This window comes from Equus asinus, chromosome 13 (assembly GCF_041296235.1).
Source record: "Equus asinus isolate D_3611 breed Donkey chromosome 13, EquAss-T2T_v2, whole genome shotgun sequence".
Lineage (NCBI taxonomy): Eukaryota > Metazoa > Chordata > Mammalia > Perissodactyla > Equidae > Equus > Equus asinus.
In genome coordinates, this window is record NC_091802.1 from 24,611,490 (window position 1) to 24,629,283 (window position 17,794).

The window sequence follows — 17,794 nt, forward strand, 5'->3', positions numbered from 1 at the left end:
TTATGGGATTCTGAGTGTTCTCTTCACTCCTTTCTTTTAAATACATTTTTAAAGTTTATGGAAATAATAAAGCACATAGTTAAAATATTAAAGAATTTTTAATGAAAAGCAACTGTCTGTGGTCCCTCTCTTCTCAAAGGGAATCATTTTTAACTGTTTCTAGTTTTAGTTATTTTGATTACTTCCACATCTCTAAATAATATGTTTATGCTGTTATTTATTGATATACCAATTACAGACATTGTCTGTTACTTTCTGCTATGAGATAAGCAGCTTACTTCATATACCCCACCATTCCTACTTCTGCCTTCCTATTCTCCAGTATAGTTATATCATGAGGTTTTTTGTGCCTATATTGATTATCTTTGTAAATTGAGATAATACACCTTTATTTCTTTTTCTATCAACTATAGGCTTGCAAAACTTACTGTGCCCGTTATGACTGTAGATAGGTAGAGCCAATACAACTGTACAGAAAATATAGGTGACTGTATTTTCTTTCTTATAGAGACTTTTGTTTTTTCTGGAGTTTCTGTAATGGCCTTTCTTTTTTTTCTTGCATCGTGTGTCTTCATTGCACCCTTATCTTCTTCCAGCTTTTCAAGCTTAATATCAAATCGTAAACCGTTTTTTCTCCTAGACCCTTCTCTCTTTCAGTCCTCTGTCCTCTCGCTTGTTGCAATCTGGCTGATTGCTTTCTTGGCCTCTGTGCCTCCATCATTCCATACAGCCTTTCTTTATCGCTCTTGTTTTTGGTACCTATTTTTTGTAGCATTCCTTTTTTTCATGATTGCAAGAGCTCCTTGAATCTCTGGGATATGAATTACCATTTTTTGTTTTGTTTCTATAGTTTGAATTTAATTATCTGGAGTATTGTATGATGATGGTTGCATGCCTATGTATAATTTTTTAATTGTGGTATATACATGCATATAGTAAATTGCTGCTCGCTTTTTAAGAATGACATAACGGAAGAGTTGATAAGGACTTATGTACACTTAGGCAGGGCTGTGACCAGAAGGTTTCTGCTTTAGGGCGGGGAGCTGATCTTTACATGGAAGTCCTCTTAAAGAGCTTCTGTGTGTTCCTTGAGGCCAGATTGGTTTCTAGCTTGCTCGCAGCCTTCTAGTAGGTCTGATGGGCTACAACTTAAGTTGCCCTGCTTCATCAGTCACCAGTCCTCCATTTGTTTTTCCTCATTCAGAAACTGGTTGAAATTAATAATGGCCTCTGTTCACTATGATGATGTGAATTCAGAGCTCCATATTTGTTCTTGCTACTTGACTATATGCAATTCTGCTTAGAGTCAGAAGGTTGGACCATATGATTTCTCAAGGATACTAAAATAGTTTGTAGAGTATGACCAGTACTTTATGGCAACAGAAGGAAATGGATGCTGTGTCAGAGAAGCATGTATGAAAGCCAAGTTCCTAACTGGCTTTCCTTGTTTTTTTTATTCAAGTCAGTGCTGCGTCATGTAGTTAACACTGATAAATCATTTAGTAGACTAGTTGTTACAGCAAGAAGTTAATTAATCCTGATTTTTATTCCTGGTTCTGCTAGCTCAGTTGCTTCCGATATTTAATACACTTCTGTTGCTCCATTTGAGAAATGAGAAAGTCTGTTTATTGGATCTTGATACGTTACCTCTTTTTTTATAAATTGTACTTCACATACTTACCTTTTTTATTTTTCTTATTGAGATAGAGCCACCTACTTACTACTAATGTATACAGTTTTCAGAGAGATTTTGGTAGCATGAGTCATTTTGTGCTTTTCACTGCCAGACTATCATTGTCTTATTGACCGCTCTGACAAAGCTCAAAAGAATCATACAAAATTATATCCCATTCCAAAGTTGAGATTTTCTATCCCTGGAATTGCTAGAAAGTTCTCAAGGCATCTAGATTCCTAGAGGCTGTTAGTGCCATGTATTGTGTCTAATGGAAAAGTTGTCTATCATAATCTGTGGAAGAGAGAAGCTTCTGACGGCTTTCATCAGAAGTGCCCTTTGGGAATGTGAGAGTATGTTAGGAATGAACGTTCTCTGGAAATACAAGATCAGCCTTCAAGAATCCTGCCTTTTAGCTAATGTCCTTTTATCTGAGGTTGCCTGGACTTGCCTGGCAACTTTTTCTACAACTCTTTCAATCATGAAAGTTAACAGTTGGAAAGAGTTTCTTATCCCAAACGTGGTTATTGGGGTATGAGAGGCAGTGATTGCCTGTTTTTAACTAACCTGTCTGAGGGACGAGAGGAAGAACCAGTGAGGGACTTGTAATAGACTTCTGTGTAGCTTCTAAACTGAGCTGCTGCCTTCTTTCAGGGCATCTTACCTGTTTTTAATGTGTAGATGCTTTCAAAGATATGACAAATGAGAAAAAACGAATTTTAGTTTACTGCTTAGGTAAGAGAACAGGGCCTATTGGAAAGTTTAGGCATCTTTAAGAGTTGGAGTTGTATTTTTAGCATGGCTGTAAATATAGTTGTTTCTATGTTGCTATAAGTATCCTGAGGTGAAAAAGATATAACATTTTGTTATGTTAAGTTGGTTAGGTTAAAGATTAAGCAATAAGCTGTTAAATCTAAATAGCACTGAAAAAGCAATTCCATCATACTACTTTTTCAGTAACTTTTGCCTATTTTTTATTTTTTAATGTGTTTTCCTTTTTTCCCCCAGGTTTATTGAGGTATAATTGACAAATTAAATTTGTAGATATTAACATTGTATACCTTTTTCTTTAAGGAGGAGACAAACAAACCCCTGGCCCTTCTTAGTTTTACAAATAAAATAAAATCTTAAAAATTGTATTTTAATAAAATCAAGTGATTTTGTTTGTTTGAGAGAGATTAAGGCACTAAGTTAAGGCCAGGAGTTCCTCAATTCCTAGTTTGTTCTTTGGTCTTTACTATTTCTGGTTTCTATAGATCAGGATAAGATACTGATTTGTATCTCATCCCTTAATTTAAAAACAAGCAAAAATATATTTTTCCTGTTAGGAAAGCCATATGTGTTTACTACATAAAATCATAAAATAAGACAAGTTAAACAAAAATAGAACACTCCGCTTTCTCCTACCCCCGTTCTACCCTCCCAGAGATGATGTGGTCATGATTTTACAAAAGTGAGATCATCCTACATATACTATTTACTTTTGTTCTGTAGTCTACTTTTTTCACTTATTATATGACACATGGACATTTTTCCATGTTCCTGATAATATTTTGCATCATTTTTAGTGGTGTGTAGACATAATGTGTGATTGCTTCATAATACATTTAGCCTTTCCATTATTGTAGGACCTTAAAAGTTGTTACTGCCCCTTTTCCAAATAATAGTATAAGGAGGATCCTTGTAGCCAAATCCTTGATCTCTGGTTGAGGTGAAGGTTTTTCATTGTGCTTACTAGTCGTTTGGAATTGCTTGTTCATGTCCTGCACACCTTTTTTCCAGGGGGCTGTCTTTTTCACATTGATTTTTTTTTAGTTGTTTATAATTAAAGATATTAACCCTTTGCTTCGTTGGCAGTTATCTTCCCAATTTGTTTTCCTTTAGATCTCATTTGACTTCTCGATGCACAGAAGTTTACATATCCTTTAGTAGTGCGTTCTTTCAGTTCTTTCTCAATGGTATCTTTAGTGGCATGCCTAAAAATTGTGTTTCACCTCAAAATTATATAAAATTCACCTTTATTTTATACTTTTATGAGAAGGGTTTTGTTTTTAAAGATGTTTTCATCAATAATTAAAATAATTGGAAATAATTTTGGTGGAGGATATGAGTGTGGGGATCAAACACCATAATAAGTCATCTTTACCTTACTGTTACAAAATGTTATCTTTATCACATTATGAATTTTATGTGTGTATGTGTTTCTGTGTTTCTGTATTTTTTTGTATGTATAATGAGTGGATATTTACTCTTCTGTCATATTATTTTAGTGGTAGTGTTTTTTGTTTTTTATCAAAAGCAATATGGTTGCTTTTGCTTGAAAAGTACTATCCCAGACTTAGAGGTTTTTCAAATGACCTTTTGTTTGTCTTTATTATAATGATGATACTAAGGGCTCAGTAAATTTTAGCTTTATATAAAGCCCTGTGCTAAGCACTTTATTTGTATTATCTAATTTATGATAATTTACTCCTTACAGCAGCTTATATCCTACACAGTTTATAATTTATCACAACTTATATATTCAAGCTTTTTCAACTATTTTGCTGTTGCAGTGACAACATAGGAATTATTAGCTAAAAGTGAATAAAATAGAATCCAAAAGTGGAAAAAATACAAAAAGATGGCAGAACTATTTTGTAGTGCAACAGAATCGTTATATATATGACATATAAATAACATCTAGGTGCAACTTTGTTTTCATTAAATTGCTTGGAGCAGTTTAAATTATTATAGCACCTTTAAAAGATTTTACAGAAATTTTCAGGCAGTTGCTGAAGTAAAATGGATTAGTGAGCTCTCATGTACCCATCGTCCATCTTGAACAAATATATCAACACGTTGCTGTTCCTGTTTTATCTTCTCCTTCTCTTTCAAGGGAGTGGGGTGCTCTTGTATTTTAGTGCAAATCTCAGATATGATTTTACTAGGATATTCCAATGTGTATACCTAATAGATAAGGTCCTTTAAAAAAAATATTGTCACAATACCATTACCATACCCAACAAGTAACAATAATTCTTTTTTTTTTGGATTTTTTTTTTTTTTAAAGATTGGCACCTGAGCTAACAACTGTTGCCAATCTTTTTTTTTCTGCTTTTTCTCCCCAAACCCCCCCAGTATATAGTTGTATATATTTTTTCTTTTTTAGATTTTTTTTTAAATTTTTCCTTTTTCTCCCAAAGCCCCCCATACATAGTTGTATACTTTTAGTTGTGGGTCCTTCTAGTTGTGGCACGTGGGATGCCGCCTCAGCATGACTTGATGAGTGGTGCCATGTCTGTGCCCCGGATTTGAACTGGCAAAACCCTGGGCTGCTGAAGCTGAGTGCGCGAACTTAACCACTCAGCCATGGGGCCGGCCCCTTGTATATTTTTTCAGGTGTGAGTCCTTCTAGTTGTGGCATGTGGGATGCCACCTCAGCCTGGCCTGTTGAGCGGTGCCGTGTCTGCGCCCAGGATCTGAACTGGCAAAACACTGGGCCACTGAAGCGGAGCGCACGAATTTAACCACTCAGTCACGGGGCCGGCCCCAGCAATAATTGTTAATCTCATTGAGTACCCAGTCCATGTTCAGTTTTCCCTAATTGTGTCTGAATGTCTTTTTATAGTTAACTTGTTCAAACCGAAATCTAAACGAGATCCACACGCTGCATTTTGTTAATAAGTCTCTTAAGTCTTTACTTACTTATTTTGGTGCCATTCATTGAAGGGACTAGGTCATTAGGCTTGTAGAATTTCCCAGAGCCTGGATTTGCCTGGTTGTATTTTAGTGATGTTGTTTATCTCATTGCTCCACCCCCTTCAGATAATTAAATCTAGAGGATTGGTAATGTTCATGTTCAGTGTTTTTGGCAAGAATATCTCTTAGGTGATGCTGTGTATTTTCTATTGCATCTTATTGGGAGGCATATAATGAAGTGACCTATCATAGTACGTTGTAATATATGATGTCAGTCCTTGATTTTTAGGGTTTTTCTCTTCTGGAACCCTTCTCCTTTTCAAAACTCTGACCAATAGCTTCAGTACATTAGTTTTGTCACTTTTATTCTCTCATATTCCCTTCATTAATAAAAGGCTAATAGATTAAATTCTATTTTATGGATGAGAACTACAGGCTGTGAAAAATTACAGTTTATCTAAGGCCACAGACTTTCAGTTATATAGCCCCAAAGATGGCAGATTTTCCTTAAAGTTTTTTGAGTCACAGATAACCTTGAAAATATAATGAAAGCTGTAGACCCTCTCCCTGGAAAACATGCTCGTAAACACATACGAAATTTGGCAGTTTCATCTCAAGAGGTTTAAAGACGCCTTCTGCTGTCTCCACTCATCCATGAACTCCAGATAAGGACCTCCTTAGCTTATTCTTTTATTCTTTCCTCCTACCTTGACTTATTCTTTCTTCTCATTTCTATTCTCCTGGCTATCAAAGATTCTTTTCATTTGAACTGACTCATCTGTGAGTGTATTTTGTAGTGAATAAAGTTTGGGGTATATCTAGAACTTCTGTATATCTCCACCCGATACTCCAGCCTCTAGTATAGGTTGGTCAAATTAAGTGCCTGATCTTTTAATGTAGTTTAGTTGATGCACCTGTATGTTTCAAATTTTTTTTATGTTGTATTGGATAGATCATCTGACTTCTCATTTATTATGTTCCTCTTCGCAGCAATCTGCAGAGCGCTGTGTAAGCACATTGCTTGATCTCATCCAGACCAAAGTAAATTATGTGGTCCAAGAGGCGATTGTTGTCATCAGGGACATCTTCCGCAAATACCCCAACAAGTATGTCCAAATTCTTCTACCCCTCTTCTTCAGATCATTTAGGAAATGTTTAAGTAAGGCCCTTTGAAATTGGCTAGGTAAGAATTATTCTTTGTAATGTAACTGGGCATAATAGGACACTTTATGAAAAATCAGAAACATATAAAGTGGTTAACACAGGGATTAAAACCTGGTTTTTTTCACCCTGTTTTATTACTTTTAGAAGAATTGAAGCTCTATCTGAATATGTACTGTCACTGGAATATATTGAAGTTAACCAGATTCTTTGGTTTAAGAGACAAAATTACTGTTTCTAGTCTGGATGCTGTTGTTGTCTAACTCCATTTTCCTAAAAGTAAAGTGATATTTCTCTTCCTCTACCATGAAGACAAAATGGAATTATAGATAGGAGAATTCTCTGATCTAGTTATAAGGAAGATTCTTAGAAATATAAGGTAGTGGTATTATCTTACACCACAGGTTAATTTTTCCTTGTGAAAAGAATATCTGATGAGCCTTTTTTTTTGGTGAGGAAGATTGGCCCTGAGCTAACATCTGTTGCCACTCTTTCTCTTTTTGCTTGAGGAAGGTTGTCCCTGAGCTAACTTCTGTGCCAGTCTTCCTCTATTTTGTATGTGGGTTGCCACCCCAGCATGGCTTGATGAGCAGTGTGTGGGTCTGCACCAGGGATCCAAACTCTGCCGAAGCAGAGCAAGCGAACTTAAGCAGTATGCCACTGGGTCGGCCCCCGATGAGCTTCTATAAAGGTTTCAGGACTAGTTATTGAAACATAATTGAGGGGAAATTTAAAACATTTATAATCTCCCGGCTTAAAGCCTATACATTCTCTTGACTAAAAGCCTTTATAGTTTGGTGGTTTGCTTTAGGATACCTGGTTTGTGGTTTTTCCTTAGCTTTTGTTGTTAAACACAGTTCTCAGTTTTGTCCTCAGTAACCATAGTCCGTTTTGTTACATCAGGTATGAAAGTATCATTGCCACTCTTTGTGAGAATTTAGACTCACTGGATGAGCCAGATGCACGAGCAGCTATGATTTGGATTGTGGGAGAGTATGCTGAAAGAATTGACAATGCAGATGAGTTACTAGAGAGCTTCCTGGAGGGTTTTCATGATGAAAGCACCCAGGTAAGCTCTCACCTTTATCCTATGTTATAGATCTTTTGGGGAAGATTTCAGAGAAAGTAAAGGATAGGCACTTACGTGTGTGTGTCTATGTATGTATACACACACACACACAGTATGTTCATTTTTCTCCCAAGAGGGGTGAGCTTTTTCAGTTGTGCTGATTTCTGGTGGAACAAACCTGTGTAACTTAGACCACTGGTTCTCAAACCTTAATGGGCCTTAGAAACACCTGGAGAGCTTGTTAAAGCACAGGCTGCTGGGTCCCACCCCTGGAGTTTCTGGCTCAATAGGTCTGAGATTGGCCTGAGCATATTCATTTCTTACAAGGTTCAAGGTGATGCTGCTGCTGCTCCAGAACCATACTTTAACAACTCCTGGCTTAGAGCAGTAGTTACCACTTTTTAATTTGCTGTCCCCTGAAGATGATTACCCATTCCTATTAGTAATAGTTGTGGTTCATTGCAGCAGAATGTTTACCTGGGGCTGGGGAGAGGGCCAGCATGTATAGTTTGAAAAGATTCTCTGCTTTATTAGACGCTTTCCCATTTCTCTCTCCTCTACCAAAATTGAGAGACCTGAGATAATTTATTAAACCCTTTTTCCCTGGCATTTGTATGCACTGCAAATTGAAGTTCATATATATAATCCACCATAGTAATTTTAATAGGCCTTTACAAGGCACACATACAAGCCAGTAGGTTCATGGTTCAGCAGCCCACTCATAATTGGCTGTGATCTGACATAATTCTCCTGTCTTGGCTCTTGCCCCAGTGTGACAGGTAATTTCCTAATTCTCTCGAACTTGTAGTTTCTAGTGGAAGTAAATAATGAAGAACTTGGTCAGGAACCAGTTTTATTGCCATCAGTATATTAGCATGTACTTTAAGAAATACAGGTGATTATCTGAGCCAGAAACAAATAAGCAATTTTTTTATGCGAAAAATGCAATTTGGGGATAGGAGGCTAGTGAATTTTCAGTTGGTGATTACCTTTGATTGCTATTACTGATATTGACTGAGTTTTGACCTTTGTCTCTTAATCAAAATCAGAAAGACCCATAGTAATTCATAATTGGGGAAACACCACTTTGGAAATGATAGAATGGAATAATGCACATGCCTTTCACTTTATTAAATTCTGTCTGGTTAGGTGCAGCTCACTCTGCTTACTGCCATAGTGAAGCTGTTTCTCAAGAAACCATCAGAAACACAGGAGCTGGTACAGCAGGTCTTGAGTTTGGCAACACAGGTAAGAACCCTGGAAAAAACATGTGGTTGATTTGTCTTGGTTTAAATTGTAGGAAATTACAAAACTCTTCCCAAGAAGGTTCATTTGGGGAAGTTTTTTGTTTGTTTGGGTTTTTTTTTGAGGAAGATTAGCCCTGAGCTAACGACTGTCAATTTTCCTCTTTTTGCTAAGGAAGACTGGCCCTGAGCTAACATCCATGCCCATCTTCCTCTACTTTATACGTGGGACGCGTACCACAGCATGGCTTTTGCCAAGTGGTGCCATGTCTGTACCCGGGATCCGAACTGGCGAACCCTAGCCCGCTGAGAAGCGGAACGTGTGCACTTAACCGCTGCGCCACCGGGCCAGCCCCTCATTTGGGGAGGTTTTAATTGGAAGGGGTGCAGTCTGTAGATCTTGTTAAAATATAAAAACAATGCTGCATACACATTCCACTGAATTATAGTTGGTTGGCCTTTTTTGTTTTTAAAGATTGGCAACATGTTAGCTCAGGTGCCAACCTTCTCTCTCTTTTTTTTTTCTTCTCCCCAGAGCTCCCAGTACATAGTTGTATATTCTAGTTGTGAGTGCCTCTGGTTGTGGTACGTGGGACACCGCCTCAGCATGGCCTGATGAGCGGTGCCATGTCTGCACCCAGGATCTGAACCGGCAAAACCCTGGGCTGCCAAAGCAGAGCGTGCAAACTTAACCACTCAGCCATGGGCCAGCCATGGTTGTATGGCTTTTAAATGAATCGACTGACTCCAGTTTTTATGACAATTAATGAAAATTGAACTTAGATTCTTTAGTGTTAATGAAGGACATACCTATGTGAAAATGACATTGAGTCTCATGGTCCCTCCTTCTGAGTGATTTAATTTCAGCCTTCAACTAAAAGTACCATGTAGAGATGGTGAGTGCCTCAACAGAGATCTCATGTATTGTTTTACCTTCTAGAGTAGTTGTCTTTCTCTTTAAAAAACTATAAAGTGTTTATACAGCTTCCTTAATTATTTGATGGTTTTGGTCCTTCTTGGGATGGGTTCTGATTTCAGGAATGTGGGAACTGACCTTAGAGATCAGATCACTGTTTTAGATCCACAAAGATCAAAATAATTACTTTTTCCAGTGTAACTAGTATAGTGATCATAAATTCATCATGGTTTAGTAATGTTCTCACTTGAATTGGAGAATAGGCTGGCTTTAGCAGGCTGTCAAGAGTTAAGATGTGTGTCTACATATGGAATCTGATTCAGATACTCAGTTTACCATTTTTCTCTTTCATCTCTTTATCAAAATTTGAAACCCTTTCACAGTACTTGACCAAGTTCTGAGTGTCATCTTTCCTATTATTAATTTTACGTCTTTTTAAATTTGTTTGTAAGAGCTGTTTGAAGTGTTTTTAAAAACTTCCTTTTTGGAGCCAGCCTGGTGGTGTAGTGGTTAAGTTTGCGCACTCCACTTTGGTAGCCCAGGATTATCAGGTTCAGATCCCGGGTGCAGACCTAGCACCCTTGTCAAGCCATGCTGTGGCAGCGTTCCACATAAAATGGAGGAAGATGGGCACAGATGTTAGCTCAGGGACAATCTTCCTCCCAAAGAAAAACTAAAACTTCCCTTTTAAGCATCTTTTTTTGCCTGAAGCAAAGCAATTTCCATAACCATCAAGGTAGTGGTTATTTAATATTATCTGTTATATTATTGAGTATTATACAATTGAGCATTCTAGACTCCCTAGTCTAGACTCTTGATCACCCATTTGTATCTCTGTTAAGATGGAGTCAAAACAATTTTCTAAAGAGAATTTTGGCCTTGCTCCCTCTCTGCTTACCTCTAAATGGACAGGGATAGTCTTATAATGAAGCAGGAGTCTTTGGTGGGTTCCATTCTCATCACAAGTTCTCAGCTCTGTCTCTGTCTCCATTGTCTGTTAAAGCCTATGTATCTGTATTTAACAGGCAGCATAGGAGAGCTGTACTTTGGATGATTCTGAGTTCAAACTCAATCTTCTTACCTCCCAGTATTTATCTAAATTTGCCTGAGAGAAAGTGTTTACGGAGGATTGCTTAAAAGGATGCAAGGACTCTCTGTTCTTACAGATAGTTGAAATTCATCACTGAATCAAGCCAGATTAGTAGAGAGCTGTGTATCTAGACTGAGTTTTATTTGACCCTTAATAGAATTGCTTTTCCTGAATTACACTGATAACATGTTCCTGTGGTAAGGGTTGTCATGAGAAACTATCCTATTTGGGTCTGTTGTCGAAGTCATTGCTTATGTCATTATATGTTTTTTTTCTTTATGAGACCCCATCAAAAAAGTTCCCAACCAATTTTGGATTCTCTTGTACAATGGTGTGTAATTAACTGCCCCTCTGAGTGGCTTACCTGACTAGACTTCTTTCTCATATCAGTTGTTTGAAAGTTTTAGAATTGAATTTAAGAATCTCCTGTAGAAAATGCGTAGATCATTGTGGCATGCATTTTTCTGCCTCTAGTTCTCATTTATGTTCTCTAGCCTTAGATGCATTTTTGTAAGCTTTGCTAAATCCTTTTCTAGAACAGGGCAGGATATAAATAAACCATCAGACATTCCTGATTCAAGACTTTCTGTACAAGGACTAGTATAGAATCTTAATAACAACAATCATTTGTATAGTACTTACTACGTACCAGGCCTTCTAGCAAGCTCTTTACATATTAACTCAATCTCCATAAGGATTGCTACTCTTACTATTCCTATTTTATAGATGAGGCAACTGAAATATGGAGAGGCCCACTTAGTATGGGGCAGAGCTAGGACTCAAACCCAGGCAGCCTGGCTTACAGGATCTTTGCCCTTATCCACGATGCTATGCTGCTCTCTAGTCTGACGGTGAAGCATGGCTTTGAGGACACCCATTCCCTGCTTTCCCTGCCTGAAGCACTACTGTGCATAAGCCAGTATGTATAAGTGAACTTAGTAGTTTTAAGATCATCGTGGATGATTAATTCATACCTGGCTATAAATAATTATTAAGCAGTTTCTCTAGGCTTGCCTTTTCTGTCCAACTAATGAGATCTGAGGAGTTAACGTAAAAGAACAAACACTTTCATATAAATCTTTTCCACTGGGAGTTTTCTCTGGGAATTTTTTCTCAACTTTGTGAAATAAGAACCTAATATTTTTGGCTGTAAGTACCAATTTAAGTTGAGGGCAGTGTGATCTGCTGAACTGTGTTAATTTGAATTGAGTGGTAGGATCCTGCGTCTGCCACGTCCACTGGTTCAGAACACAACCGAGCAAATTTCTCTTCAATACTGCTGTTCCCCTATCTCTGCAATAGAGTCAGTTAATACTATTCTTTACCTGTGCTGACAATTCTGTGAGTGTAGTGAAATCTTTGTGCTTCTAATTTTAAATAAAATGGTAGTATAATTAGAAATACTCTTAGGGGGAAAGAAAATCAACCCTTGAATCCATGGCTTCATTTTAAAGGTTTGTCTTTTTTGCTTTCATAGTTATAGAGGAATTAGCAAAGAATATACACAGAAGTGTCCAGAGTTTAGTAATTATCATTTTTAGTACGTGGAAGATAAGTTTTCATCTTAGTTTTTCTATGAACTAGCGACCACCATCATCAAAAGCACGTGTGCTTCTTGTTAAACATACTAATTCCTCATTACACAATCTTATAAACCATTATAATCCCAGTAAAATTACTTAGGGAAAAAAAAGAGGGGGGGTGAGCACCACGATGAAGTGTATTCAGGAAATTGATAAACAATAACGTACACTTGAAATTACACGATGTTATAAACTATTATAATCCCAATAAAATTACTTAGAAAAAAAATAATCCTTGGGCCCTACTTCTGACATAATGAATCAGTATCTCTGTGATTTGGCCCTGGAATCTGCACTTTTAGTGGCTCTCCTTGTGTGTTGAAATGTTGATGCACATTATAGTTTAAGAATTACTGTTTTAGAGCTTGCCTGGCAAGAATTGTTTTGCAAGCTCTCAGATTTTTAGAAATATACCATTTTCTTGAGATCCTGATGAGGTCCTATGGGGCTAGCAGTACAGTAGATCCAAAACCAAATTTTCTAAGTCACCAAACATGTAATGTCACCCTAAAACATAAAAAGGTGGTTTTCTTGTCACAAGTCTCGACTGAGCCTGATTTGCTGTTTCCTCCATGTGAATAGTGAGGCGGTGAAGATGCTTATAGTAGGCCCGGCGAATCCCCCCTCAGAACAGCAGAGTTCCAGCAGTAGAGATCCTTGCCCACTCTTGACTATCAGACTTGGAAAATTTGTGCTCATTCCTCCTAGGACAGTTTTTTTAAGTCAGTCTCTGTTAACATTTACAGTGTGTCTACTCTTTGATCCAGTGATTCTGTCTCCAGCAGTTTGCCATATTAGTGTTTTGAATTTGTTGGGGGGACTCATAAATTTTTTTCGTGGAAGTATATAACTTTGTGAATCCCCACAAGAATTGTTTTTTTTTTTGCTGTTTGGTTAAGTATGTGCATGATATATGAGAGAAATAATTTGAAGTAAAAAGTATTTATCAGTATATTATTAAACTACATTATTAAGTTTATTTTCTACCTTAACAATAATGGAATTTTCCCAGTTAGGTGATGTGCAGTGTTTATTTTAATTGTGAAATAAAAAGCATAGTTAGTCTACAAATTTTAAATGATGTGCTTTGGGGACTGAATATATATATTAAAATTTAACTTTTAATTTATATATCAATAAGAGCTGGGTTGGGATTGCTTTCATGACCTGATATTTTGAGATACTTGTATTCTGCTCTTTTAAAAAATCAACTTGCTTGTGTTTTTTTTAAGCTTTGTTTCCAAAAGAGAATCTAAGTGAGGAGGTTTCAGGCTGCTATTTATAAACACTCCCTCAGGAGCACATTCACCCTCCCAAAACAAAGCAAAGCAATACGAAATCATCTACATTGGATATTGTCACTGTTTCCTTTTTTAACCCTTGCCTTTTAAATACCACAAACATTTTGATATGCTATATAGAGCATATATGTATTCATTTCTATTAATAATACAACCTATGAATGTGATAAAGATTATCTTGAGGTAAAACTTATCATTTTTATACTGTATTAACTTGCTGTGTATATCTCAGTATACTTTATGCTTTTTTGTCTTCAACCAGCAGTTCATTATGAGTGAAAATTAAATAAAATGTAACTAAGAAAAACCATTTAAAACCATGTAGTCAAAACCATCAGGGGTCACTGCTGGTATTGAGCTGAATGATAAGTGCCTTAAGTGGCTACATCATGAAACAGTTCATCTGCTTACTTAGAAACTCACGTGGAAGCCCTCAGATTGGCCTAGTTTAAAGAAAATATTTTTGTATGTGTGTATTAACTACAGAATTGGAAATGGACTTATTGTTGCCTTTAATAACATGATACCACTGGAACAACTCATGCATAAGTAATGCCATCATATAGACATACTCTGAGAGGTAGATACCAGGATATTTATCGCTACTTTGTAATGATCACAACAATAAAGAAATAATAAATAGGGGCCGGCCCTGTGCCCAAGTTCGCACGCTCCTCTTTGGTGGCCCGGGGTTTCACTGGTTTGGATCCTGGGCGCAGACCTAGCATGGCTCATCAGGCCATGCTAAGGTGGAGTCCCACATAGCACAACCAGAAGGACCTACAAGTAGAATAAACAACTTTGTACTGGGGGGCTTTTGGGAGAAGTGGAAGAAAAAAAAAAGATTGGCAACAGATGTTAGCTGAGGTGCCAATCTTTGAAAAAAAGAAAGAAGAAAAGGTAGGAAGGAGGGAGAAGGAGGCAACAAGCTCATTGTCCATCCATAGGGCACTAGTAAAATAATGATGCAGTGCTGCGTATACAGTGGAAAACTGCAGCTGGATATGCCAATATGGAAAGCAACTTGCAAAGCAATATGTATAATAGGACACTAGTTTTGTATAAAATAAACGTATGCATGTGTGGGAGCTGTCTGGAAAGATATATACCACACTGTTAATATGGCTGTTTTGGGGATTGGGAGTTAAGTTGGGGAAGGGTTGGATGATTGGGGGAGACTTCCTTTTATATTATACATTTCTAAATTGTGATATGGCACTGATAATAAGTTTATTTTAGCCTTGAGCATGTATAAAATTATTTTAAAACCACCACGAAAAAGCAAGACCACTAAATTCAAGTGTCTCCCCTTTTGCAAGCACTTAGTTACATGCTCTCTTTAACAGTTTTTTATTATTTAGATAATAGTATCTCTCACACTATCACGAGTAATACTCTGTGGGCTCAGAAAAGTCAGGCACTGTGCATTCTCTCTTTATTTCCAGGGGCTAGTCAGTGTCTCCATAGGTGATGCTTAATAAATATTTGAATGAAAAAAGAAGGTGTGTGTGAAATATATTTAAGATACATTTCATGAATAATCCTAATGTTTATAGCAGTTAAAAAACTTTGTTTTTATATTCCAAGGCCATCTCAAGCAGTTAATTTTTACTGGATCAAACTTTATTTTCCTTTTCCCAACTTCCCTTTGAATTTGAGTCTTAGGACTAACCCATCTCAATTTACTGTATATTTAAATTCTTCGAAACATTAGAGATTACAGAATTATGACTGTACTAAAACTATATCAAGTCTAAATATCTTCTTAACCGCCAACTCTGCATAATTCACTACAGCGTTGCCTTGATAATAAATCTAGCAGTTGGGTTTCTGTATGGAGGAAAAAACCTTCTTGCCTTTACCTTTTCATTAGGATTCTGATAATCCTGACCTTCGAGACCGGGGCTATATTTATTGGCGTCTTCTCTCAACGGACCCTGTCACAGCCAAAGAAGTAGTCTTGTCTGAGAAGCCACTGATCTCTGAGGAGACGGATCTTATTGAGCCAACTCTGCTGGATGAGCTTATCTGCCACATTGGTTCTTTGGCTTCTGTGTACCATAAGCCTCCCAATGCTTTTGTGGAAGGAAGTCATGGAATCCATCGCAAACACTTGCCCATACATCATGGGAGGTAAGCAGGGGAAGTCGGTTTGATTGAGAAGTGACTCTGGTTAGACAGAGTTGGTTTTCCTCATGCTTTTATAGCCTAGAAGAGAACTTGCTATGCATTTTGAAAACCTACTGTACTGCCCTGGGGGCTCCATCTGAATACCAGTGGTCATACACGCAATGGGTAAAAGGCCCCTCTGTGTTCTAATTAGGGAGTAGGTAAGATTATGGCTTTAGAAAATTGTGGTGAAGACCTCCTAAAAACTAATAGTGTGAAAGTTGCCTAAGTCTCCAGTAAGATGAGGCTAGAAATGTTCCCAGAGTTGAAAACTTGGAAAAAAGCCTGTAAGTATACTTAGCTGTCTTTATCCTTTACTGTAACTTTGTTGAAACTTATGGATAAAGTTAGCAGATACTGTTTGTCTTATGCTGTAAAGCTGTTAATGAAGTAATATTTGCAGGATTGTTTTATAGAAGCACTCTAGATTCTGTGTGAACATAGTTTTCTAGTCACCTTCCTTTTTTACCAAATTACATTGATCGTATCAGTAAGGAAATTGTCTTATGAACAGGCTCTCAAGTAACGTGAAACTCATGCTTTTTAGCTGTTTTAAAATATTGATTTGGGAGGAACAGTACTCTAATAAACTCTTACAATGAGTATCTTGGAATCTTTTCAGAATCTCCTTCCTTCATTAATTATAATAAACTTTAAATCTAAGTAGAATTTGATCCCAGAAGGGTTAGAGTAATTGCACTTCATCAATGAGTGTCTCGGACCATTGTCTAACCTGTATTGCTGTTTAAGTGGTTCACGAGTAGCCAGAGGATAGGATTATTGCTTTACAAATTAGCGTAGTCAACATTCTAGGCTCTATTTAAATAGACTGCAGGCACAGACAAACAAAAATGAAAGGGCAATACCCAGTAAAATAATTATTAATTTATTAGCCTTTAATTGAGTCGAATCTTTGGTTTGAGGGCAAGTGCTGTGATTTTCATCCAGAGGAGGCTTCTGGCTTCATAAGGGTTATGCCTTGTAATAACAGGATGTTTCTCCTTATAGGCGAGCATATTTAACAGTCTCTAGATATGACCATTTAACTTCTAAGTACAGCTCCCAATCTGTGCTTCAAGTTTTGATAATAGATACGGATTTTCTGTCGTAACTTGCCTCTGTAACCATATTTATATGCTGTTTAAATCACCTTTCTCCTGATAACTTTTGACCCTCAAATGGAAGGGGAAAAGTGAAACAAATCAGCAAACAAAAACAACTCTTTCTAGAACACAGGAAACGAACCAATGTTTGAACTGTGTAAAAAGAAACACAATCGCTTACATAAGGTCTTTAGCTGATTAATTAGTCTTTAATTTGTTACCTTCACAATTCCTTATATAGTTCCTTTTTGGATAACCTCTTTTTGGTTCATTTCTGCTTGTTTTGTGTTTTTAAAGCAAATACAAATGTAGAAAAATTCCCTTTGAAATAAATAAGGATGATATATTGCCACAAAGAGCAAATATACTGACATTACGTAGCTCTCTTCTGCAGCACAAGCTTAATCAGTGATAGGCCTCTGCCGAGAAACACAGCAAAACTGTGAAACTTTACTCTGCTTCTTCTGGAGGTTTAAAAGAGCTTCCTTCACTAGGCCTTTTAAAATCACCTCGGCAAGGGAGAAGTGCCTTTTTCTTTTTTGAGGAGGAGGGTTAGACCTGAACTAACATCCGCTGCCAGTCCTCTTCTTTTTGCTGAGGAAGACTGGCCCTGAGCCAACATCCGTGCCCATCTTCCTTCATTTTATATGTGGGATGCCTGCCACAGCATGGCTTGATATGGGTGCTAGGTCCACGGCTGGGATCTGAACTGGCGAACCCCAGGCCGCCAAAGCAGAGCATGCAAACTTAACCACTGCGCCACCAGGCCAACATATTATTTTTCTCATCATGTGTTCTCTCATAC

The 17,794-nt window shown here is 37.3% G+C and overlaps 1 protein-coding gene across 3 annotated transcripts in view; it reads left to right on the forward strand.

Annotated features, from left to right (window-relative positions):
• AP2B1 (adaptor related protein complex 2 subunit beta 1) overlaps positions 1–17,794 on the forward strand; it is a 113,318-nt gene that overhangs the window by 35,776 nt on the left and 59,748 nt on the right. For all 3 annotated transcript variants that reach the window (XM_014862224.3, XM_014862227.3, XM_070482809.1), the window contains exons 10-13: positions 6,344–6,459; positions 7,418–7,583; positions 8,733–8,831; positions 15,591–15,850. In XM_014862224.3, coding sequence (XP_014717710.1) covers positions 6,344–6,459; positions 7,418–7,583; positions 8,733–8,831; positions 15,591–15,850 — 641 coding nt within the window. The remainder of the gene's footprint in view (positions 1–6,343; positions 6,460–7,417; positions 7,584–8,732; positions 8,832–15,590; positions 15,851–17,794) is intronic.